The sequence below is a fragment of the Tyto alba genome, unplaced genomic scaffold (assembly GCF_018691265.1).
Source record: "Tyto alba isolate M040663 unplaced genomic scaffold, T.alba_DEE_v4.0 Super-Scaffold_27, whole genome shotgun sequence".
Classification (NCBI taxonomy): Eukaryota; Metazoa; Chordata; class Aves; order Strigiformes; family Tytonidae; genus Tyto; species Tyto alba.
This window is the reverse complement of record NW_024881301.1, coordinates 14269-37862: the sequence shown is the minus strand read 5'-3', so window position 1 is coordinate 37862 and position 23594 is coordinate 14269. Positions and strand designations below refer to the sequence as shown.

General features: G+C 68.6%; 3 protein-coding genes across 10 annotated transcripts; 1 reads left to right on the top strand and 2 right to left on the bottom strand.

The window, feature by feature from the left end:
- Positions 1–165: 165 nt before the first annotated feature.
- On the bottom strand, positions 166–4224 carry GAL3ST4 (galactose-3-O-sulfotransferase 4). Of its 2 annotated transcripts, none has more exons than XM_042798272.1 (4): positions 3949–4224; positions 2512–2704; positions 2022–2289; positions 166–1655 (listed from the first exon to the last, which is right to left on the bottom strand). In XM_042798272.1, the coding sequence occupies exons 2-4, from the start codon at positions 2619–2621 to the stop codon at positions 846–848; spliced, it is 1188 nt and encodes a 395-aa protein (XP_042654206.1). In that variant the 5' UTR covers positions 2622–2704; positions 3949–4224; the 3' UTR covers positions 166–845. The 2 variants fall into 2 exon arrangements, with proteins under 2 accessions (XP_042654206.1, XP_042654207.1); XM_042798273.1 differs by having other exon boundaries at positions 2512–2624.
- Positions 4225–4704: 480 nt separating this feature from the next.
- On the top strand, positions 4705–19680 carry STAG3 (stromal antigen 3). 4 transcript variants are annotated; one of them, XM_042798018.1, is made up of 33 exons: positions 4708–6538; positions 9933–10026; positions 10106–10222; positions 10370–10466; positions 10573–10649; positions 10723–10927; positions 11012–11163; positions 11246–11319; positions 11440–11563; positions 11646–11744; positions 11816–11895; positions 12091–12198; positions 12940–13039; positions 13124–13235; positions 13675–13778; positions 13860–13949; positions 14042–14131; positions 14601–14801; positions 15120–15190; positions 16423–16510; positions 16609–16689; positions 16767–16859; positions 16931–17111; positions 17207–17334; positions 17455–17556; positions 17839–17984; positions 18071–18199; positions 18318–18508; positions 18797–18947; positions 19025–19063; positions 19202–19277; positions 19404–19448; positions 19545–19680. In XM_042798018.1, the coding sequence occupies exons 1-33, from the start codon at positions 6369–6371 to the stop codon at positions 19551–19553; spliced, it is 3624 nt and encodes a 1207-aa protein (XP_042653952.1). In that variant the 5' UTR covers positions 4708–6368; the 3' UTR covers positions 19554–19680. The 4 variants fall into 4 exon arrangements, with proteins under 4 accessions (XP_042653955.1, XP_042653951.1, XP_042653950.1 ...); XM_042798017.1 differs by having other exon boundaries at positions 4706–6538; positions 14601–15190; positions 16821–16859; XM_042798016.1 differs by having other exon boundaries at positions 4706–6538; positions 14601–15190.
- Positions 19571–23546, bottom strand: AP4M1 (adaptor related protein complex 4 subunit mu 1). 4 transcript variants are annotated; one of them, XM_042798024.1, is made up of 16 exons: positions 23490–23546; positions 22791–22855; positions 22598–22692; positions 22394–22500; positions 22218–22314; positions 21742–21852; positions 21538–21618; positions 21374–21436; positions 21153–21219; positions 21017–21070; positions 20806–20912; positions 20635–20726; positions 20496–20540; positions 20368–20418; positions 20146–20263; positions 19571–19803 (listed from the first exon to the last, which is right to left on the bottom strand). In XM_042798024.1, the coding sequence occupies exons 2-16, from the start codon at positions 22846–22848 to the stop codon at positions 19705–19707; spliced, it is 1245 nt and encodes a 414-aa protein (XP_042653958.1). In that variant the 5' UTR covers positions 22849–22855; positions 23490–23546; the 3' UTR covers positions 19571–19704. The 4 variants fall into 4 exon arrangements, with proteins under 4 accessions (XP_042653958.1, XP_042653957.1, XP_042653959.1 ...); XM_042798023.1 differs by having other exon boundaries at positions 19571–19967; positions 23490–23542; XM_042798025.1 differs by lacking the exon at positions 23490–23546 and adding an exon at positions 23337–23344 and having other exon boundaries at positions 19571–19967.
- Between the last annotated feature and the right edge of the window lie 48 nt (positions 23547–23594).

Genomic DNA, 23594 nt, shown 5'->3' with positions numbered 1-23594 from the left:
GCACCGAGCGCCAGGGCCTGGTAGTGCAGCCGAGCGCCGAGCGCATCGATGCTTCCACCCTCCCCACACACACACACATACACCCCCACCGCCCAGCACAGGGACCAATAGCCGCCCGGGAGGGGCGGGACTTCCTGGAGTGATTGGTAGCAGCAACACCCAATCAACGGCTTGATTCCAGTCTTTATTGCCATAGTTACCACAAAGCGCGCCTTTGATTGGGCGGGGCCGGCGCCAGCCCCTTCCCCCAGGGGGTGCTGGGGCTCCGTGTGCACGTGGGGGGGGGTGGGGGCCCATTACCCTGCCCTGGTAAACTGAGGCACGGAGCTGTACCATGAGGGGGGTGGGGGCCCATTACCCAGCCCTGGTAAACTGAGGCACGGAGCTGTACCATGAAGGGGGTGGGGGCCCATTACCCAGCCCTGGTAAACTGAGGCACGGAGCTGTACCATGAGGGGGGTGGGGGCCCATTACCCAGCCCTGGTAAACTGAGGCACGGAGCTGTACCATGAGGGGGGTGGGGGCCCATTACCCAGGCCTGGTAAACTGAGGCACAGGGTGGTACCACGGGAGGATCCCGATCCCAGTCAGGTTTCAGGGTGGCCATTACCAGCCCAGGTAAACTGAGGCACAGAGCTGTACCACGGGGGACCCCAATCCCTATTAGACCGGGGGGAGGGCGAGGTGGGGTGGGAGGCAGCATTACCCACAGCCGGTAAACTGAGGCACAGAGTGGTTCCATGGGGGGACCCTGGCCCCCATCGGGGTTAGGGGGCCCATTGCCCAGCCCAGGTAAACCGAGGCACGGCGCCGTTCCCCTGTCGCTGTCAGGGCTCCCCACCCCGCTACCCCCCGGGCGGGACCGACCCGTTCCCCCCCCCAAACTGCCGCCGGTCGAGGATGTCCTTGTACTGCAGCTCGGGGGTGGCGAGGCGAGCGCAGCGCTCCCGCTCGGCGGGGGGCAGCCCGGCCCGCAGGGCGTACCCCAAAATCTGGGTCCGGCCGGGGGGCTGGAAGGGGCGGAGGCGGCCGTCGGCGATGGCGCGGGCGGGCGAGGGCCCGCCGCCCCGCAGGCAGCGCCGGGCCAGGGCGGCTCGTCGCCGGCGCAGACGGGCCACCTCGTCCCGCAGGCGGGTGGCCCCGAAAGCCTCAGCCCGGCGCCAGAAGGAGCGGTTGAGGTGGGCGTAGAGAGCCCAGTCGAGGCCGTTCCATGCCCGCAGGCGGGCGGCCTGGGAGGGCGAGACGCGGGGGGCGTCCCCGGCCGGGCGGCCGTTGTGGGCGAAGGCGGCCACGGCTTCCTCCGGCCAGCACAACGCTTCGCGCAGCAGCACCAGCGACTCGTCGAAGTGCTCGGCCAGCAGCACCAGCGGGAAAACCCGCTCCAGCCCCTCCAGCGCCGCCGTCACCCCGGCCCTGTCCTCCTCGCCCACCGCCGGCAAACCAAAGTCGAACCACTGCAGGTTGCGGGCGTAGTGGTTGCCCCGCGCCCCGGCCTCGTAGAAGCGGCCCGGAGCTGCCAGGAAGGCGGCCAGCGACGGGGCTCGCCGGAAAGCCGGCGCCACAGCCCGGTAGTAGGCGAAAGCCGACTCGCCCAGCGTGCCGGGGTCCCGCACGATGGAGAAGTAGAAGCTGTCGTTGGGCATCACCTTCTGCACCTGGGCAGGAACCGCGGCGGCGGCTCGGCACCCCCGCCGGCCGACCCTCGGGGTGTCCCCTGGACCCCCCCCGTTGGCCCCCCCCCCCCCCCAGCCTCCTCCGTCTGCCCCCCAGCCACCCATTGCCCCCAGACCTCGTCCGCCTCACGTTACATCCCCCCATCTCCTCCAGACCCCAGGCATCCCCACCAGTTTCCCTTCTTTCTCTTTCCAAAACCCCCTCCATCTCCCCTTCATGTCCTCCCCCCCCCTCCCAAACCCAGCCACCCCCCACCCCTCTCCGCCCCACACCCCCCAACCCACTCCCACTCCCCCACTTCCCCGCACACACACCCCCTCCTGTCCCCCCCACGTCGTCCCCGGTACCTCGGTGAGGTTGAAGCGCATGTGGTGGCAGATGATGTCAAAGGGGGGACCCCCCGGCTGGTACCCCTTGACCCGCTCGGCCCGGAAGGGGCTGGGGTACCCGAACTGGTAGCGGTGGGGCAGGGCGAAGCGCAACCCCTGTGCCTCCCCGAAGCGGTGCAGCAGGTTCACCACGCTGCTGCCCCCCGTCTTGTGGGTCTTCAGGAAAACCAGGTGGGTGCGGGGCTGGCAAGGTGCGGGGGGGTGGCCAGGGTGGGCCGCGGGGGCCCTGAGGGCGTGCGGCAGGATCAGGGGGTGCTGGTGGGGACCCCCCCCCCCCATCCTGCCAGGGGGGTTCAGCCCCAAGGGGGTCAGGCACCCCCATCCCATCCATCCAGGGGATGCCCGAGGGGTCAGGGACAAGAATCCCACCCGAGCTGGGACATCCGCTGGGTGCGGCCCCGGGGGATTTTGGGGGTGCAGCGTGTGGTGAGCCAGGGAGGGGTCTCACCTGCGCTGGAGGGGCCCCCCCAGGAGCTGCAGCGTGAAGCCGATGGTGACGCAAACCCCCAGGGCAGCTCCCAGCGTCTGGAGCCGGCAGCAGGCGGGCGGCAGTTTCATCGTCTGGGGGCGGGGGGTGTGGGGTGTTTGGAGGGGGTGTGATGGGGGACAGGGTGGCTTCAGAGCACCCCGGCGTCACCTTCCTGGGGGACACAGGGGTGCTGCCACATCGGGGTCCCCCTGGTCCCACCAAGCCAGCCCCAATTCCGCCTGGGAAGAGCCCCGGGACCGCCCAAAGCCACGTCGTGATGCCGGGGGGGGGGGGTCTGCGGGGGTGTTGGGTACCCGCCAGCCTGGCCCCACCCGGGGACGGCCGGGGCTCTTACGGGAAGGGGATGGGGATGGGGACAGGGATGGGCCACCGCCCCAGGGCAGATCTCTGACACCCCCATCCTTCCCTCTGCCCCAGGACCCCCCCCATGTCCCCGGGGCCCCTCTGTCGCACTCCAGGACCCTCCGCTCTCCCCATAGCTCCAGGAAACCCCTGTGTCCCCCCGTCCCCCTCCAGGACCCCCCCTTTACTCCTTGTCCCTTCCAGGACCCCCCTGTCCCCCTCCATAAATCACCATCTGTCCCCCACAGCCCCTGCCCCACAATGCCACGTCTCCCCCTGTACCCCCCCAAGGACACTCCCGTCCCCTGACCCCATGTCCCCAGCCGCGTCCCGACACCCCTTCTGTCCCCCCACCCCCCTGCTTTGCTCCTGAGCCCTGGGACCCCACATTCCCCTGGGACCCCTGCAGCCCCAAACTCTTGTCCCACTCACCCCCCGTGTCTCCCTGTACCCCCCCATCCCTCCTTCACATTCCCAGGCTGCCTGCCCACACCCCACCTTCCCCCAGCCGTGCCCCGGGGCCCCCCCCAAGCCCCCCCAGGTCGACCCCCAGACCTGTATCTCCCCTCCAGGACCTCCTCCCCCGGGTCCCCCCAACTCCCTGTACCCCTCCTGTCCCCAGACCCCTGGATCCCCCACCTCCCTCATCCCCTTCCAGCCCCCCCTGCCCCCTCCAGTGCTGCACAGCCACGTGCCCCCCCTGAACCCCGAGTGCCATCAGGACCGCTGACCCCTACGTGACCTCACAGTCTCCTCGTCCCACTGTCCCCAGTGTCCCCCAGGCCCCGTGTGGCTTCCCAGGGGCTGCCCGCCCCCGATCCACAATTTCTGTGCCACCCCCCCGCCCCCCTCGGCCCCGTGTCCCTCCCGTGCCCCTCGTCCCTCGCGTGTGCCCAACCTCTCCCCCTCGGACCCCCGGCTCCCCGCCGTGCCCCGTCCCCGTGTGCCGGTGTCCCCCCCGACCCTCCGTGCCCCACGGTGCCCCCCTCCCCCGGTGTCTGTACCCCCCGTGACCCCGGTTTCCCCCGGTCCCGGTGCTCCCCACGCACTCACCGCAGACGCGGGGCCGCTCGCTCAGCCCCGCCGCATCCCGCCGCGATCGGGGGGGGGGGGGGGGGGGTTCCCGGGGGGGGTCCAGCCGCCTCGGTGTCCCGGGTGGGGGGTCCCGCTGACGCAGGAGCCGATACCCGGTGGGGGGTATTTCGTACTCCGGGCGGGGCGGAGGGGGGGGGGGGGGGGGGGGTGTTGTCCCGGCGGCTCCCGGTGTCCCGGCCCCGCTCTCTCGCTCTTCGCGAAGTTTTCTCCTTTGTCTCCCGCTGTCCCGCCCCGCCCCGCCGCACCGGGACGGCCCCCGGTACCGGGACGGCCCCCGCGCCCCCGCCCGGATACGGCGGAACGGCCGGCACCGGGACTGCGACGGGACCCCCCCCCCCCCCCGCCGTAGGACACCGGGGCCAGGAGCTGCCCCTGCACCCTGGGCGGTGGGACTGGGGGAAACTGGGAGGCGCTGGGGGGGGAGGATGCTGCAGGGCCTGGGGGGGCACTGGAGGTCGCAGAGAGGGCACTGGGGGACCGGGGGGGGGGGGGGTGGAGGGATAGGATGGACAGACTGACAAGGGGGGTGGACACGGGGAAGGGGGGCAGCAGGTCGGGGGGACACCCCAGAGCACAGGAGGCTATCGGGAACCCCCAGGCTATAAGGACTCTCCAGACTATAGGGGGCTATGGGACCCCCCCCGGCCATATGGGGCTATAAGGACTCTCCAGACTATAGGGGGCTATGGGAACCCCCAGGCCATATGGGGCTATAAGGACTCTCCAGACTATAGGGGGCTATGGGAACCCCCCCGGCCATATGGGGCTATAAGGACTCTCCAGACTATAGGGAGCTATGGGAACCCCCCAGGCCATATGGGGCTATAAGGACTCTCCAGACTATAGGGGGCTATGGGACCCCCCCCGGCCATATGGGGCTATAAGGACTCTCCAGACTATAGGGGGCTATGGGACCCCCCCCGGCCATATGGGGCTATAAGGACTCTCCAGACTATAGGGGGCTATGGGACCCCCCAGGCCATATGGGGCTATAAGGACTCTCCAGACTATAGGGGGCTATGGGAACCCCCCAGGCCATATGGGGCTATAAGGACTCTCCAGACTATAGGGGGCTATGGGACCCCCCCCGGCCATATGGGGCTATAAGGACTCTCCAGACTATAGGGGGCTATGGGACCCCCCCCGGCCATATGGGGCTATAAGGACTCTCCAGACTATAGGGGGCTATGGGACCCCCCCCGGCCATATGGGGCTATAAGGACTCTCCAGACTATAGGGGGCTATGGGACCCCCCCCGGCCATATGGGGCTATAAGGACTCTCCAGACTATAGGGGGCTATGGGACCCCCCAGGCCATATGGGGCTATAAGGACTCTCCAGACTATAGGGGGCTATGGGAACCCCCCAGGCCATATGGGGCTATAAGGACTCTCCAGACTATAGGGGGCTATGGGACCCCCCAGGCCATATGGGGCTATAAGGACTCTCCAGACTATAGGGAGCTATGGGAACCCCCCAGGCCATATGGGGCTATAAGGACTCTCCAGACTATAGGGGGCTATGGGAACCCCCAGGCCATATGGGGCTATAAGGACTCTCCAGACTATAGGGGGCTATGGGAACCCCCAGGCCATATGGGGCTATAAGGACTCTCCAGACTATAGGGGGCTATGGGACCCCCCAGGCCATATGGGGCTATAAGGACTCTCCAGACTATAGGGAGCTATGGGACCCCCCAGGCCATATGGGGCTATAAGGACACTCCAGACTATAGGGGGCTATGGGAACCCCCAGGCCATACGGGGCTATAGGGGATCCCGAGGCTCTTGGCGATGCCAGGGCCAAGTGGAACCCGATGGGGCCCCAGCGTCAGGTGGCCATAAGGGCCTATAGAGGATCTGCAGGCACCGTATGGAGTGCCATAGGGGAGCCGAGGCTGTGGGGGGGGCACCGAGGCCCCGCGGGGTGGGAACCCCACGGCCATACAGGGCTGCGGGGGGTCCCCGGGACATACGGAACTAAGGCAGGGCGCTAGAGGGACCCCCGGCTAGACGGGCGGGGGGCACAAGGACCCCGAGGCCACCCCGTCCCACGTGGTCGGTGGGGGCCTGCTCGGGCCACGCCCCTCGCGCGTGCCTCCCGGGGGGGGCGGGGCTTCCCCCCCCCCCCCCTCCCCTCAGTGCGCCTGCGCGTTGGGCCCAGCCTGCACGTGCCGGGCCTGGTGACCTTCCGGCGGCGCGAGGCGAGGCGGGGCACGTGACCTGACGTGACCTCCGCGTGATCCCGGGGAGCCCTTGGGGGGCAGAGCCGGGCCTTACCCCCCCCCCCCCCCCCTCCCCCGGTTCCCCGGAGCAGTTCGGGGCCTTCGGGCTGGTGTCAGGGCCGAGGGGCCGCCAGGACACTCCGGACCCCCCGCCATGCCCCCGCGGCGCTCGGCCCGCCTCCAGGCCGCCGCCGCCTCCTCCTCCTCCGGATCCTCCGGCTCCTCCAGCTTCTCCGCCGGGCCCGGCACCGGCTCCAGCCCCGCCCCGGGGCGGGCCGGGGCGCAGAGCGGCTCCCCACCATTGCCGCCGGACCCCGACAGCCCGTGAGTGGGGGGAGAGCAGGGGGGTAGGGGCACTGCCGGCCCCAGGGCACGTCCCCACCACGGCCTAGTCCATCCCCACCACCTCCCTGTCCATCCCCACCACCTCCCTGTCCATCCCCACCACCTCCCTGTCCATCCCCACCACCTCCCTGTCCATCCCCACCACCTCCCTGTCCATCCCCACCACCTCCCTGTCCATCCCCACCACCTCCCTGTCCATCCCCACCACCTCCCTGTCCATCCCCACCACCTCCCTGTCCATCCCCACCACCTCCCTGTCCATCCCCACCACCTCCCTGTCCATCCCCACCACCTCCCTGTCCATCCCCACCACCTCCCTGTCCATCCCCACCACCACCCTGTCCATCCCCACCACCTCCCTGTCCATCCCACCACCTCCCTGTCCATCCCACCACCTCCCTGTCCATCCCCACCACCTCCCTGTCCATCCCCACCACCTCCCTGTCCATCCCCACCACCTCCCTGTCCATCCCCACCACCTCCCTGTCCATCCCCACCACCTCCCTGTCCATCCCCACCACCTCCCTGTCCATCCCCACCACCTCCCTGTCCATCCCCACCACCTCCCTGTCCATCCCCACCACCTCCCTGTCCATCCCCACCACCTCCCTGTCCATCCCCACCACCTCCCTGTCCATCCCCACCACCTCCCTGTCCATCCCCACCACCTCCCTGTCCATCCCCACCACCTCCCTGTCCATCCCCACCACCTCCCTGTCCATCCCCACCACCTCCCTGTCCATCCCCACCACCTCCCTGTCCATCCCCACCACCTCCCTGTCCATCCCCACCACCTCCCTGTCCATCCCCACCACCTCCCTGTCCATCCCCACCACCTCCCTGTCCATCCCCACCACCACCCTGTCCATCCCCACCACCACCCTGTCCATCCCCACCACCTCCCTGTCCATCCCCACCACCTCCCTGTCCATCCCCACCACCTCCCTGTCCATCCCCACCACCTCCCTGTCCATCCCCCCCACCTCCCTGTCCATCCCCCCCACCTCCCTGTCCATCCCCCCCACCTCCCTGTCCATCCCCACCACCTCCCTGTCCATCCCCACCACCTCCCTGTCCATCCCCACCACCTCCCTGTCCATCCCCACCACCTCCCTGTCCATCCCCACCACCTCCCTGTCCATCCCCACCACCTCCCTGTCCATCCCCACCACCACCCTGTCCATCCCCACCACCTCCCTGTCCATCCCACCACCTCCCTGTCCATCCCACCACCTCCCTGTCCATCCCCACCACCTCCCTGTCCATCCCCACCACCTCCCTGTCCATCCCCACCACCTCCCTGTCCATCCCCACCACCTCCCTGTCCATCCCCACCACCTCCCTGTCCATCCCCACCACCTCCCTGTCCATCCCCACCACCTCCCTGTCCATCCCCACCACCTCCCTGTCCATCCCCACCACCTCCCTGTCCATCCCCACCACCTCCCTGTCCATCCCCACCACCTCCCTGTCCATCCCCACCACCTCCCTGTCCATCCCCACCACCTCCCTGTCCATCCCCACCACCTCCCTGTCCATCCCCACCACCTCCCTGTCCATCCCCACCACCTCCCTGTCCATCCCCACCACCTCCCTGTCCATCCCCACCACCACCCTGTCCATCCCCACCACCACCCTGTCCATCCCCACCACCTCCCTGTCCATCCCCACCACCTCCCTGTCCATCCCCACCACCTCCCTGTCCATCCCACCACCTCCCTGTCCATCCCACCACCTCCCTGTCCATCCCACCACCTCCCTGTCCATCCCACCACCTCCCTGTCCATCCCCACCACCTCCCTGTCCATCCCCACCACCTCCCTGTCCATCCCCACCACCTCCCTGTCCATCCCACCACCTCCCTGTCCATCCCCACCACCTCCCTGTCCATCCCCACCACCTCCCTGTCCATCCCCACCACCTCCCTGTCCATCCCCACCACCTCCCTGTCCATCCCACCACCTCCCTGTCCATCCCCACCACCTCCCTGTCCATCCCCACCACCTCCCTGTCCATCCCCACCACCTCCCTGTCCATCCCCACCACCTCCCTGTCCATCCCCACCACCTCCCTGTCCATCCCCACCACCGCCCTGTCCATCCCCACCACCGCCCTGTCCATCCCCACCACCGCCCTGTCCATCCCCACCACCGCCCTGTCCATCCCACCACCTCCCTGTCCATCCCCACCACCTCCCTGTCCATCCCCACCACCTCCCTGTCCATCCCCACCACCTCCCTGTCCATCCCCACCACCACCCTGTCCATCCCCACCACCTCCCTGTCCATCCCCACCACCTCCCTGTCCATCCCACCACCACCCTGTCCATCCCACCACCTCCCTGTCCATCCCCACCACCTCCCTGTCCATCCCCACCACCTCCCTGTCCATCCCCACCACCTCCCTGTCCATCCCCACCACCTCCCTGTCCATCCCCACCACCTCCCTGTCCATCCCCACCACCTCCCTGTCCATCCCCACCACCTCCCTGTCCATCCCCACCACCTCCCTGTCCATCCCCACCACCTCCCTGTCCATCCCCACCACCTCCCTGTCCATCCCCACCACCTCCCTGTCCATCCCCACCACCTCCCTGTCCATCCCACCACCTCCCTGTCCATCCCACCACCTCCCTGTCCATCCCACCACCTCCCTGTCCATCCCCACCACCTCCCTGTCCATCCCCACCACCTCCCTGTCCATCCCCACCACCTCCCTGTCCATCCCACCACCTCCCTGTCCATCCCACCACCTCCCTGTCCATCCCACCACCTCCCTGTCCATCCCACCACCTCCCTGTCCATCCCACCACCTCCCTGTCCATCCCACCACCTCCCTGTCCATCCCCACCACCTCCCTGTCCATCCCCACCACCTCCCTGTCCATCCCCACCACCTCCCTGTCCATCCCCACCACCTCCCTGTCCATCCCCACCACCTCCCTGTCCATCCCCACCACCTCCCTGTCCATCCCCACCACCTCCCTGTCCATCCCCACCACCTCCCTGTCCATCCCCACCACCTCCCTGTCCATCCCCACCACCTCCCTGTCCATCCCCACCACCTCCCTGTCCATCCCCACCACCTCCCTGTCCATCCCCACCACCTCCCTGTCCATCCCCACCACCTCCCTGTCCATCCCCACCACCTCCCTGTCCATCCCCACCACCTCCCTGTCCATCCCCACCACCTCCCTGTCCATCCCCACCACCTCCCTGTCCATCCCCACCACCTCCCTGTCCATCCCCACCACCTCCCTGTCCATCCCCACCACCTCCCTGTCCATCCCCACCACCTCCCTGTCCATCCCCACCACCTCCCTGTCCATCCCCACCATCTCCCTGTCCATCCCCACCACTGCCCTGTCCCCGCAGGGAGCTCAGCAGCGGTGACTCTGGCAGCGACTTCGAGGACACGCTGCAGCCGCACAGCAAGCGGGGACCCCGCCAGCCGCCGAACCACGGCCTCGTACGTCCTGCCCCTTATTTCGGGCTGTGTCCCCTGCCCCGGGGCTGCTCCAGACCTCTGCCGTGTCCCCTCCCACCAGGTCTCAAAGCGTCCCCGGAGGAGGGAGCTCAGCGGGGATGGGAACGGTCTGGCTGTCAGCAACCCAGAGCAAAACACCTTCTTTGAGGCCATCCGGTCAGCCAAGATCGCTGTCGAGGTAACCTTGCTCACCCAGTGCCCTGGGGAGACGTAGCCAGCTCAGACAGGGGGTGAAGGGGCACGGGGGGGGCTGTATGTGGCTCAAGCAGGTGACTCAGGTGTCCCTGTCTGATTGCTTTTTGATGCCGCCTTCCTGCGCCCGCAGACAGTGGTGGACGACTGGCTGGAGACCTACAAACAGGACCGGGAGGCGGGGTTCCTGGAGCTCGCCAACTTTATCATCCGCTCCTGTGGCTGCAGAGGTGTGGAGGGGTCCCCACCAGGTGCTCTGTCCCCTCTGTGCTGCTGGTGGGGCCTGCCCCCCCCCCAGCCCAGGGACCCCCATTCCACCCCTGGCTCCTCTGGCAGGCGTGGTGACCCCAGAGATGTTCAGGCACCTGCAGAACTCGGAGATCATCCAGCAGCTGACAGAGAAGTTTGAGGAGGTGCGGGGCAGGTGTGAGGGGAAGGCGGCAGCCGGGGGGGTGGGGGGCCTGGCTCACCCCAATTCTCCCGCAGGATTCAGCCGATTACCCCCTCTCGCTGAGCACCCAGCCCTGGCGCCGCTTCCGGGCCGGCTTCTGCGAGCTGGTGACAGTGGTGGTGCGGCAGTGCCAGTACAACATCGTCTACGATGAGTTCCTGATGGACGCTCTCATCTCCCTGCTCACTGGCCTCTCCGACTCCCAGGTGCGGGCTTTCCGCCACACCAGCACCCTGGCAGGTAGGCAGGTCCCTGGGGGTGTGTGTGTGTGGGGGGGGGGGGCTCCCCAGGGGGGTCCCCACTCCCACTGCGCTGCCCTCCCAGCCATGAAGCTGATGACGGCCCTGGTGAACGTGGCGCTGGGCGTGAGCCTGCACCGGGAGAACAACCAGCGGCAGTACGAGGCCGAGCGGAGCAAGGGGCCTGGCCGCCGGGCCACCGACAAGCTGGAGGCGCTGATGGAGAAGCGCCGGGAGGTGAGCGGCGGTGGTGAGGGGGCTGGGTGGCGACGGCGGGGGGCCAGGCACCCCCACGCCGAGCCCCGCTGCGTCCCCCCAGCTCCAGGAGCAGCAGGAGGAGATTGAGAACATGATGAACGCCGTCTTCAAGGGCGTCTTCGTGCACCGCTACAGGTCGGGGCCAGCCCAGTGGCTCGGGAGGGGGTATGACTGGGGGAGAAGGGGCGCGGAGCGTGGGGGGGGGGGTGATGCGGGGGTCCACGGTGTGAGCCGGCGCGGTGCCGCACGTGGCAGAGATGTGGTGCCCGAGATCCGAGCCATCTGCATGGAGGAGCTGGGGACGTGGATGAGGAGCTACACGGCCTCCTTCCTCACCGACGGCTACCTCAAGTACGTCGGCTGGACCCTGCATGACAAGGTGGGCTCGGGATGGGGGGGGGGGCTGGGGGCCGTGGGGCTGGGCCGGGGGTCCCCGCTGACAGCCCCCCCCTTCCCTGCAGCAGCGGGAGGTGCGCTTGCAGTGTGTGAAGGTGCTGCAAGGGCTGTACTGCCGCCGGGACACGGCTGCCCACATGGAACTCTTCACCAGCCGCTTCAAGGTGAGCGGGGGGACCCCCAGGGGTCCCCCGGGTCCCTGCAGGCTGTCACCGACCGTGTCCCCCCTCGCCAGACCCGCATAGTTTCCATGGTGCTCGACAAGGAGCCTGACGTTGCCGTGGAGGTGGTGAAGCTGCTGACGCTGATGCTGGAGTGAGCGCAGGGCTGGGGCTGGGGGGGGGGGGACATGGGGTCCTCCAGTGAGAGGGGACGGACAATGGGGCTGGAGGGCGCCCAGGGGGGGGACAGGGTCCCGCTGTGAATGCGGGGCCCTGGGGCAGCGAGAACAGGGAGCCGGGCTGGGGGGACGGGAGGAGCGGGGACCCCCCCACTATTCCTTGTGCGCAGGAATGCGGAGGAGGCGCTGACGGAGGAGGACTGCCAGAGTGTTTACCCCGTGGTTTACGTATCCAGTCGGGCACTGGCCTCCGCCGCCGGGGTTTTCCTCTACCGCAGGTGAGCGGAGGGCCGGTGCCTGGCACAGCCCATCCCGTATCGGCGGCTGGCTCCCAGCCCACCGCTGCCCGGCACCGGGGCTGCTGTCACCCGGCCGCAGCCCCCCGCGAAAAGCTGAGCCTATCCTGCCTGCCAAACCCTGAGTCAGTCTCAATTTCCTCCCCCGCTTCGCCGTGGGGAGCAGCTGGCAGGCGGGCTGGCGGAGGCCGGCCGACGGGCTACCTTCATCCCGGACTCGTTAGTTTAACGGCAGTGGGACCGCCTGGGGGTCGCCGCAGGGCAAGCGCGAGCCCAGCACACGCTGGGTCAGTTGCCCCCCAAGCCCTGGCCGCCCGCCCCGCTCCTGCTCCTGCGCTCGGCTCCTGTTTATCTCGGCACAGGCCTTGGCGGCTCTTGGCAGCGGCGGGTGTTTGGGCTTGTCACGGCCCTGTTCCTCTGCACATCTGGGGCGGCCGCAGCTGCGCGCGCCGTCAGCCTGGGTCCTCCCTGTCCCGCGGGGCTCCGGGTTCGGGTGCCGCCCGAGGGTATGGGCTGGGGGTTGGGGGACACCCCCTGTGACTGCATCCCCTGGGGCTCTGTCCCCAGAGCGATGTAGGACCTGTCCCTTGGGGGGCTCCCCCCTGTACATCCTGCTCAGGCACTTGGGACCCCCGTGTCTGCGTCCCCTCAGGGCTCTGCCCCCTCTCACACCCAGCGTGGGCCCACGGGGACCCCCGTGTGACCTCGGACGTGTGTCCCCAGGCTGCTGGACCCCCAACGAGGGGTGGACAGGGAGCCATCTCGCGATGGGGACAACAGGGTCTTCTTCCGGCTGCTTCTGGCCTTCTTCATCGAGAGTGAGGTGAGAGGGGTCGCAGGGGGCCCGGGCAGGCTGGGGAGGGGGGGGCCCGGTGTGCCGCGACGGTCCCCTGTCCCCCCTCCCCAGCTCCACGAGCACGCAGCCTACTTGGTGGACAGCCTGTGGGACTGCGCCGGGCCAAGGCTGAGGGACTGGGACACCATCAGCGCTTTGCTGCTGGAAGAGTCGCCCACAGAGGGTACGGCACTACCAGGAAAACCACTGGAATGTGCTGGGACATCACGGAGGAGTCACTGGGACACCCTTGAGTTGTACAGAGATGCTGCTGGGATGCACTGGGAGATGCTGGGATGCTTTAGGATGTATTGAGAAATCACGGGGAGGCACCGGGGCACTGCTGCAATGCACTGGGCCATACTGAGGCATCCCTGGGAGAGTCTGGGACGTTACTGGGATGTGATGGGGAGGCGCCGAGTCGTCACTAGAACATACGGCAACATGCTCAAGTGTCCCTGGGGTGGGCTGCGACATTGCTGGGGCACTGGTGGGTGGTCGAGGGGGCATACTGGGATTTGTTGGGATGCACCGGGACCTGTGGGAATGCTCTGGGACCCCCCGGCACAGCCAAGGGGGTGCCGGGCCACCCCCCACCCCCCTCATTTCCCGTTCCCCCCTAGACCTGGCAGACCGGCAGGAGAAGGCGCTGGTGGAGATCCTGGCAGCCAGTGTGGTCCAGGCAGCCGAGGGGCAGCCCCCGGTGGGCCGCGGCCCGGCCAAAAAAGTAACGGGGACCCAGGAAGGGGCTGGGGAGGGGGCGGGGGGGCCCCCCTGGGCCGCCCTGAGCCCCCCTTTCTGCCCTCAGCCCTCGGCCCGGGAGCGCAAGGCGCAGGTGGAGGAGAGAACCCGGCTCACCCACTGCCTTGTCCCGGCCCTGCCCCAGCTGCTGGCCAAGGTGAGGGGGATGGGGCCCCCTGCCACCCCAGGGGCCTGGGGGTGGGGGGGGCGTTCAGTGCTGACACCCCCACCTCCCCTGGCCCCCCCCAGTTCTCGGCCGATGCTGAGAAGGCGGCTCTGCTCCTGGAGGTGCTGCGCTGCTTCGACCTCAGCATCTACTGCACCGGGCGGCTGGAGAAGGTGCTTCCCCCTCACCCCCCGGGCAGGATCCGACCCCCCCTGGGGAAATGGGTCTGCTGGGATGGGATGCTGAGGCCTCTGGGTGTCCCCATCGGGGTGCTGCGTCCCTGCGTCCCCATCGGTGTGCTGCGTCCCTGTTCCTTTTGGGGTTCTGCATGTCCCTGTCCCCATCGGGGTTCTCTGTGTCCCTGTCCCCATCGAGGTGCTGTATCCCTGTCCTTGTTGCGGTGCTGTGTGCCCTGTCCCGGTCAGGGTGCCGTGTCCTTGTTCCCGATGGGGTTCCTGTCTGCGTCCCCTGCGCCCCCCATCAAGGGGCTGTCCCTGTCCCCTTGGGGGGCCCATGGCTGTGCTCATCCTCTCCAGTGCGTGGCCGTAGATCCCTGTGGGAGGCTGCAAGTCCCCTCGTCCCCCCGGGGAGGCGTCGCATCCCCATGCCCCCTGCAGCCCCTGCCTCCCCCTCTCCCCGCAGCACCTGGAGCTGGTGCTGGGCCAGCTGCAGGAGGTGGTGGAGAAGCACGCGGGGCAGGCGGTGCTGGAGGCCGCCTCCCGTGCCCTCCACGCACTCTGCGACCCTGAGCTCACCCTCCACGGCCGCGGGGACCTGGTGCGCAGCCGCCTCGCCGACCAGCTGGCCGACAAATTCCACCAAGAGGTCACCGAGCTGCTCCAGGTAGAGGGGACGGGAGCGGGACCCCGAGTCTGTGGTCAGGGACAGGCACCTGGATGTGGATGGAGCTCGGGCCACCCCAAGGCAGGGACTCGCACTCCAGGACAGGGCTGGGGACAGGAGAGGGACCGGGACCCGGAGGGACAGTGGTGGCTTGGGCAGGATTGGCAGGGAAGAGAGCCGATCTGGGAGGCACTGGGTGGGGGAACTGGCAAGGGACCACGGGGAGTGGGGTGTCGCCAGCCTCGCGTGGGTCCCCAACCCTGCGCGGAGCATCCCCAACCCCACGCTGGGGTGTCCCCAACCCTGGGCCCTGCCCAGGCCTCGTCCCTGGACGAGGAGGAGGTGTACAGCATGGCGGCCACACTGAAGAGGATCTCCATCCTGTTCAAGTGAGTGGGGAGCCGGGAGGCCACACCACCCCTCCGCCCGCATCCCCAGGGGTTCCCCAGTGTCCTTGTCCCCCTTCATGTGCCTCCCCTGTGCCCTGTCCCGTGGCATCCTGTACCTCTGCCTTGTGTGCCCCTGGCACCCTGCCCCATGTGCTCCCCGTGTCCCTGTCCCCATCCCATGTGCTCCCCGTGTCCCTGTCCCCTGCCCCATGTGCTCCCCATGTCCCTGTCATCATCCCATGTGCTCCCTGTGTCCCTGTCCCCGTGTCCCTGTCCCCTGCCCCATGTGCTCCCTGTGTCCCTGTCCCCATCCCATGTGCTCCCTGTGCCCCTGGCACCCTGCCCCATGTGCTCCCCGTGTCCCTGTTCCCGTGTCCTGTCCCCTGCCCCATGTGCTCCCCACATCCCTGTCCCCTGCCCCATGTGCTCCCCATGTCCCTGTCCCCATCCCATGTGCTCCCTGTGTCCCTGTCCCCACATCCCTGTCCCCTGCCCCATGTGCTCCCTGTGTCCCTGTCCCCATCCCATGTGCTCCCTGTGCCCCTGGCACCCTGCCCCATGTGCTCCCCATGTCCCTGTCCCTGTGTCCTGTCCCCTGCCCCATGTGCTCCCCGTGTCCCTGTTCCCGTGTCCTGTCCCCTGCCCCATGTGCTCCCCACATCCCTGTCCCCTGCCCCATGTGCTCCCCGTGTCCCTGTCCCCATCCCATGTGCTCCCCGTGTCCCTGTCCCCATCCCATGTGCTCACTGTGCCCCTGTCCCCTGCCCCATGTGCTCCCCACATCCCTGTCCCCTGCCCCATGTGCTCCCCATGTCCCTGTCCCCGTCCCATGTGCTCCCCGTGTCCCTGTCCCCATCCCATGTGCTCACTGTGCCCCTGGCACCCTGCCCCATGTGCTCCCCATGTCCCTGTCCCCTGCCCCATGTGCTCCCCATGTTCCTGTCCCCGTGTCCTGTCCCCTGCCCCATGTGCTCCCCATGTCCCTGTCCCCATGTCCTGTCCCCATCCCATGTGCTCCCCATATCCCTGTCCCCATCCCACGTGCTCCCTGTGTCCCTGTCCCATGTGCTCCCCATGTCCCTGTCCCCGTGTCCTGTCCCCTGCACTCCCCATTTCCCTGTCCCCGTGTCCCTGTCCCCTGCCCCACGTGCTCCCCATGTCCCTGTCCCCCAGCATCCTGTTTCCTGCCCCACATCTCCCCTCGCCCGGCTGACGCCCCTCTGTCCCTGCAGCGCCCACGACCTGACACCCTGGCAGCTCTTTGAGCCCTGCGCCCAGCTCCTGCAGCACACCGTGGACACAGGCGAGGTGCCTTCACAGGTACTGGTACCGCCCTGGGGACACAGTGGGGACATGGCAGGGAGGTGGCGGGGCTCCTCAGCCCCACGGCCATCCCTTGTCCGCATCCACCCCCACAGGTCCTTGTCCCTACCATCACCTGCCTCCACTTCCACATCCTCTGGGAGCTCTCACGCCTGCCCAGCACCGATGTCCCCCAGGTGAGCACAGAGACGGCCGCGAGGACAGTTTGGGGCGGCCTCCGTGTCCCTAAAGGCGACCGGGTCCCCCTTCCCAGGAGCAGCTGCGGAGCCTGAAGACCAGAGTCACCTCCTTCTGCTCGCTGTGCCAGAGCTGCCTGTCTGACGTGGACGCCGGTGTCCAGGAGCGGGTATGCAGGGGCTGAGAGGACGGCAGGGGGGAGATCCAGGCCTGGCACCGAGTCCATCCTCGTGCCCTCAGGCCTTCATGGTGCTCAGTGACCTGCTGCTGGTGTTCGGGCCCCAGCTGCCGCAGGACGGGCGGGAGGCACTGGCCCCGCTGGTGCTGCTGCCCGACGCCGGGCTGCAGTCCCAGCTGGCCGCCTTCCTCATGGACCACGTTTTCAACCATGCCTGCAGCCACGAGGAGCTCTCGGCCACGGGTACGTCCCCTCCACGCTACCTTGGGGGGGGGGGGGGTGTTCCCCCAGGGTACCTCTCCCCTCCACACACACACCGTCCCCTCCTGTCTCCGCAGAGGACGGCGAGAGCCGCATCGAGGAGCTGCACCAGCGCCGGGTGCTCCTGGCTGGCTTCTGCAAGCTCATCATCTACAACGTGCTGGAGCTCAGCGCCGCCTCTGATGTCTTCAAGCACTACGCCAAGGTAGGGGATGCACGGGAGGGCTCTCCCCCCTCTCCCCCCGGCCCCACAACGCCCTGGGGACATCGACACACACCCCGCCACCGGCCCCCGTCACCTCCTCCCCCATCGCCTGCTCCCCAGTTTTACAGCGACTATGGGGACATCATCAAAGAGACGCTGAACTGCACCCGGCAGATCGACCGGCAGGAGTGGGCTCGCACTCTGCTGCTCAGCTTGCAGCAGGTACGCCGCCGGCTGGGGGGGTTCTGGGGGTCCCTAGGGTTGTCCTCCAGGAGGCTGTGAGGGTCTCTGAGAAATCTGGGGGGTCTCCAGGGGTGTCTTCGGGGTGCTGTAGGGAGGCCTGGGAGGCTCCAGGAGATGAGGATAGAGTTTGGGGAGTTTGGGGAGGTCTGGGAGGCTCAGGGGGACTCTGGAGGGGTAGGAGGGCATCCAGGAAGTTTGGGGGCTCCGCGTGAACCTGGGGGTCTCCAAGGGGTCCCGCACTGACCCTCTGCCCCTGCGCAGCTGATGACGGAGCTGCTGCTGCAGCAGGGCCCCGAGATCCAGGCAGCCAAGGGTTTCCTGGAGATCCGGGACCTAGCGCGGCGTTTCTCCCTCCTCTTCAGCCTCCACCAGCTCCGCAACCGCCCAGCGCTGCTCAGCGTGCACAGGTACAAGGGGCTGGGGGGGGGGGGGGGGGGCCGGGGGGGGCCGGGCTAGGGCTCACCTTTACCCCTCATCCCTCTTCCCTGGCCAGGGAGGGGATCCAATTCGCCTTCCAGGAGCCGCCAGGCCCCGGGATGGGGCTGCTGCCCCTCAACCTGCCCTTCCTGGAGGTGCTGAGCGAGTTCTCGCCTCGGCTGCTGCGTCCTGACAAGGCCCTGATGTGAGTGGGGGGACGGGGCGGGATCCCATTTGGGTCCCCAGGGGCCACGTGGGGTCGATGCGGGGTCCCCCAGCACCCCACAGGTCCCTGGTGCCGTGTCACCCAATCCCCCCCACAGCCTGGCCTACCTGGAGAAGATGTGCCAGGAGCGGCGGTGGCTGGCACCACAGGACACGCCGTGGCCGTCCCTTGTCACCTACCGCAACTCCCTGCAGCCGCAGGAGGAGGGGGGCTCTGTCAGCAGCCGCAGCACAGCCCCCCGCCCGCACCCCCCGCCCAGCTCCGCCGCCAAGAGACCCCGCATGGATGGTGAGACCCGGGGGACCCCATGTCCTGGGGCAGTGCCACCCCCAGCACCCAGGCTGTGGGCTCTGCGGGGCTGGGAGGGTTTGCCCCTCGCTGGGGGGACCAATTTGAGTCTCCCCAGTACAAAGGGAGGGTCACCGCAGGGGAGGAAGCCGAGAGGTGGTTTGTGTCGGTGCTGTCACTGGCAGAGCCAGGCTGTCCACAGGAGGGGATGGGACAGGGACATGGCTGAGGGATATTAGGGTGTGAGGATGGCGTGGGGGGTTCCCCACGCTCGGCCCTCTCCTGCAGCCCCCTCGGAGCACCCCAACTCCAGCCCATGGCCGAGCAGCCGCCTCCCCAGCCCGGCCCTGACCTCCACGATGCTGCAGGGGGGCCCCCGGCCCCCCCAGCCCTGGCTGCCAGCGCAGGACCCTGGTTCTGACCCCAGCTTCCTGCAGAGGTGAGTGGCTGGGTTAGGGGGTGAGGGTCCCCCTTCCTGCCCAGGGCACCCCCCTGATTCCCCATCCTCTCCTCCAGCACCAGCTCACTGTCCCGCCAGCGCAGTGGGATGAACCGGTGAGTGAGGGCCAGGGGACTGGGGCTGCTGGGGGGGAACAGGGTGGGCATGAGGGGGACCAGAGTGGGCACTGGGGCTGTAGGGGGAGAGTCCTGGGGAGGGTCCTCCATCTCCCACCTCCCTCCCTTCTCCCCCAGGCTCAGTCTGATGATGGAGGAGGAGGAGGAGGAGGTGATTGAAGAGGAGAGCAGCAAGAACACCCCAGAACAGAAGGTGAGGTGTCCCCCCGCCCACCTGCAACTGCAGGGGTGGGGCCAGTGGTGCCCTGGGGTGCCCCCCACCCCACCCAACCCCAATCTGCCTCCCCCTCCCCTGCCCCCGACTCTGCTGGACCCCCAGGACCAGCTCCGGGACCTCTTTGACTCCACCATCCTGGGAATTGAGGTGAGCATGCACGGACCCCCCCCCCAAAAGGAGAGCCCTCCCCTCACCCACTTTGGGGGAGTCTCACAGGACATCCCCCCCCATCACTCCCCACAGGACAGCTGAGCGAGCGAGCCCCGGTAGCACGGAGCACTTTGGTGCCTGTTTATTGTTGTTACAACCCCAAATCTGGGGGAGCCCGGCGCCCCGGGCCCCGTTTGGTGACGGTTAAATAAATACTTGGTTGACAGCCGGCGTAGGGGCGCAGGTTTCCCTTTCAGGGCACGCTTTCCTGCCGTCGGGGGGGCCGTAGGGGTGCGGGTTTTGGCGGAGTGAGGGGGGTTCCCCCCCTCAGAGGCGCAGCACGTAGGAGTCGCTGTGGGTGAGGTAGCGCACCCAGCGCTGGGGGGGCCTGGCTGGCCCCAGCAGCCGCACGAAGCGGACGTGCAGCCCTGAGCACGTGTGCGCCGGCAGCTCGAAGGCCAGGTTGGCCGGGCCCAGCTCCAGCAGCGACGCGCGGCTCAGCCCCGGCACCTCCAGCTGCGGGGAGGGCATGGTGCCCCACGGTCACCCCCCAGGAGCAGGGAGGGGACGGGTCGCTTGCCTGTCCCCGAGCTCCGGGGAAAGGGGGGGGGGGCCATGGGGGGAGCTCCCTGCCCGGCACACCCACACCCCCCCACCCCGCCCCACCCCGCTCCTCGGTCCACCCATCCCTCACCTTGAAGAGAGCGGAGAGCTGTGACCCCCCCTGGCATCGCGGGATGTCCCAGCGGATGGATTTGGTGCCGGGCTGCAGCTCGGCCGTCTGCTCGGGGCTGCTCAGCTCCTGTGCCAGGCTGGGGGGGGGGGCAAGGGGGGGGGGCACGAGGAGGGGGTGAGGGGGTGACAAGGTGGGAGACAATCCCCCCCCCCCCCCAGACCCCCAAATGCCGGCACCCACCTGCTCACCCCCTTGGGTACAGGCAGCTGCAGGCGGACGTTGAGGGCTTGGCTGGAATATTTGAGGTGGGGGGGGGGTGTCAGGGGCCAGACTCTGCTGTGTCCCCAGCCCCCCCCCCAGATTCCTACCTTTTGGGGGGCAGGTCGCAGCGGAGCTTCAGGTACAGCCGGAGCCTGCAGGGAAACAAGGACGGTCAGAATTGGGGTCAGCCCCCAGGGATGGTCAGAATGGGGGTGACCCGCCCACCCCACCCACCCACCCACTCACCTCCCCGTGGGGTCCTGGTCCACGGTGGGGAAGAGGCGGAAGGGCAGAGGCGAGGGGATGTCATCAGCCAGCTGGTACTGCATGAGCGTGAGCTGGGGGAGATGGGGCTCAGGGTGGGGGGGAGCTGCCACAGCCCTCCCCCCTCTCCCCATGTCCCCCGGCGTCTCTCACCTCCCCCTGGCTCGGGGTGACCTTCAGGACCCTCCCGCTCTCAAACTCATCCAGCTTGATGGAGCTGTGGAAGGCGCATTCGTCCACCCGGACGGCCGTGCCGTACCCTGGGGGGGGGAGGGGGGGGCAGAGAAGGGCACTATGGGGTGGGGGGGACAGAGCAGGGGGGTGTTGGGGGGTGCTGGAGGGCAGAGGGACCTGGAGAGCTCACCCCGCAGCTCCGACTTGCCCACGCAGAACTCCTCCGTCAGCCCGATGCGCATCTCTGTGGGGATGGGGAACGGTGTGGGGTGACCCCGAGGGACGGCCCTGGCTGTGCATGGACCCCCCCCCCGGGCCCCCCTTACCCACGCAGCTGGGCAGGTAGCACTTGAGGCGGATTTCCCCCTGGACATCCACCTTCATGGGTGTCCCCTGGGGAAGAGGACAGGACGTGTGGGTGAGATTTGGGGAGAACATAGGGGTCCCAACGAGGGGGGGGGGGCAAAACACCCAGGGGACATGGCCCCCCCAACGCTCTGGGGACATGCTGAGTTGGGGAGGGTAGGGAATCCCTGTCCCCACTCACATTGGCGGCGATGACCACCGTCAGCCTCTCCACCACGTCCACAAAAACCTCGTTCCTGGTGCCCTAAAGCCAGAGGGGGGGGGGGGGTCAAGGCTTTTTTTTGGAGAGGGGGGGGAGGGGGGCAATGAGGTGACAGGGCATCATGGTGGGGGGGGGGGTCCTACCTGCTCCCCCCGGGGCGGCAGCACGGGGCGGCTGGCGGCTGAGCTGGGGGCCACCTTGCTCTGCTGCGTCTCGGCGCCGAACTGCAATGACGGGGCAGGGGGGGGTGACACGGGGTTTGGGGTACCCCAGCCAGGCCTTGGGAGGCCGGGGGGGGTGGGGGGATTGGGGAGGGGGTGAAGTTTGGGGTGTCCCGTGGTCCTCACCAGCCCGATGGAGCCCAGGTCGAGGAGGCTGAAGGGTTTGGTGGCCACAGGCTCCGTGTGCATGAAGTTGCGCAGCACCTCGGGCGCTGTGGTCTGGATGTAGCCGTAGTCCTGGAGGGGCCGGGGGGGCGGGGGTTGTCACCCCCTCCCCAAAGCCATCCCATGTGGTCCCTGGGGGTGTCCTCTGCCCGCCCTCCCCCTCTGCCCCCCCAAAGTGTTCCCTGTCCTCTTCCCTACGGGGTGTCCCAACTGGGTGTTCTGGCAAGGTCCCCCTCACCCCCTGAACTGTCCCCAGCCCCAAAGGGGGGTCCCCACCACCCCAAGGTGTGTCCCCAGCCCCCTGAGGTGTCCGTCCCCCCCCCCCCCCTTCCCTCCAGGGAGTTCTCACCATGCCAAGGTGCACCCCCCCTCCTCAGTAGGGTGTCCCCAGCAATCCCCCCACCCACCCACCCAGCTCCCCTGGGTCACGTCCCCACCAGCATCTCATCCAGCAGCTCATAGATGAGGGCAAAGTTGAGGCTGACGTTCTTCTCGCTGAGGGGCCCGCAGAAATCCCGCAGCAGCGTCACCAGCCTGCAGGAGGGACCCACCCAGACATCAGGGGGGGGTCCCTGTCACACCCCCCCCCCCCCCATCCCAGGTCACCCCAGACCTGTTGAGGAACTCCACCAGCACGAAGGGGGACGCATCCGGCGTCGTGGTGGCCACGAAGTAGAGCCCCGCGTGCCTCACGTGGACAAAGTGCCGGCCCTCGTGTGCCTGGGGGAGGGGGCAGAGCTGGGACCCCCAGCCCCGTGGGTCCCCAATGGAGCCCCCCCCCCCGTCCCCCCGTCCCCCCTCAGCCTGCCCACCTTACCATGAAGACAGGGGCCTGGTCCCCTGGCAGCGACGTGATCCTGCGGTAGAAGGTGTCGGCGAGGTCCGTAGTGGTGCCGCAGGTCTCCCCACGGACTGGAGGGGGGGTTAAGGAGAATGGGGGGGGGGGTGGCCCTGGGGAGCCCCCCCAAAGAGGAGGGACCCCAGCGGGTGTGGGGGGGGGCGGTGGATACAGTCCTTGTGGATGAGCCGGTCACCCTTGGAGGAGAGGATGAAGATCTGGGACAGCATCGCCAGGCTGGGGGGACCAGGGTGGGGGGATCAGGGTGGGGGGGTGGGGAGGGTTGGTGTGGGCCCTGCAGCCCCCCTCGAGCTCTGTGCACCCCAAAACTGCCTGCCTGAGAGCCCCTGCCCCACCCCGGGCCCTGCACCAGAATCCCCAGCACCCCCAGTCCCACCCCAGCACCCTGAGCCCCCCCCAACACCCTGTTCCCCCCGCAGCACCCTGTGACCCCCCCCTGCACCCTGAGCCCCCCCCAACACCCTGTTCCCCCCCCCAGCACCCTGTGACCCCCCCCCTGCACCCTGTTCCCCCCCCAGCACCCTGAGCCCCCCCCAACACCCTGTTCCCCCCCCAGCACCCTGTGACCCCCCCTGCACCCTGAGCCCCCCCAGCACCCTGTTCCCCCCCCAGCACCCTGTTCCCCACCCTGCACCCTGTTCCCCCCCTCAGCACCCTCTGCACCCCAGGCCCCGCACCCCAAGATCCTCCCACCCACCCACAGAGCTCAGCATCCCCCAAGCCCCCCCCCCCCCCCGGATCCTTCTCCCCCTCCAGGCCCACAGTCCAGCGCGCCGCCCCGCCCCCCCCCGCCCGGACGCGTCCCCTTTAAGAAGGGGCGTGTCCAGCGCCCCTCCGCGCGCCCCCGAACCTGCGTCCCGCCGCCCGGCGGGTGGCGGTCACATGACACCGCCGACGGGGTGGGGTGTGACGTGACCCGGAGTGGAGGGCGTGGCCCGCGCAGGAGTGGGCGACG

Bases quoted from the DNA above. Each gene is read 5' to 3' on its own strand.
- AP4M1 (XM_042798023.1), bottom strand. From the start codon at position 22,848: ATGCTGTCCCAGATCTTCATCCTCTCCTCCAAGGGTGACCGGCTCATC. The intron at 21,071-21,152 runs GTAAGGGGGGCC...CCATCCCCACAG, and splicing joins CTACCTGCCCAGCTGCGTGG to AGATGCGCATCGGGCTGACG. The intron at 19,968-20,145 runs GTGAGGGATGGG...CCCTCCCCGCAG, and splicing joins AGCTCTCCGCTCTCTTCAAG to CTGGAGGTGCCGGGGCTGAG.
- STAG3 (XM_042798016.1), top strand. From the start codon at position 6,369: ATGCCCCCGCGGCGCTCGGCCCGCCTCCAGGCCGCCGCCGCCTCCTCC. The intron at 11,164-11,245 runs GTGAGCGGCGGT...GCGTCCCCCCAG, and splicing joins TGATGGAGAAGCGCCGGGAG to CTCCAGGAGCAGCAGGAGGA. The intron at 13,779-13,859 runs GTAACGGGGACC...TTCTGCCCTCAG, and splicing joins GCCGCGGCCCGGCCAAAAAA to CCCTCGGCCCGGGAGCGCAA.
- GAL3ST4 (XM_042798272.1), bottom strand. From the start codon at position 2,621: ATGAAACTGCCGCCCGCCTGCTGCCGGCTCCAGACGCTGGGAGCTGCC. The intron at 2,290-2,511 runs GTGAGACCCCTC...GCACGCCCTCAG, and splicing joins GGGGGGCCCCTCCAGCGCAG to GGCCCCCGCGGCCCACCCTG. The intron at 1,656-2,021 runs GTACCGGGGACG...GTTCCTGCCCAG, and splicing joins TGCGCTTCAACCTCACCGAG to GTGCAGAAGGTGATGCCCAA.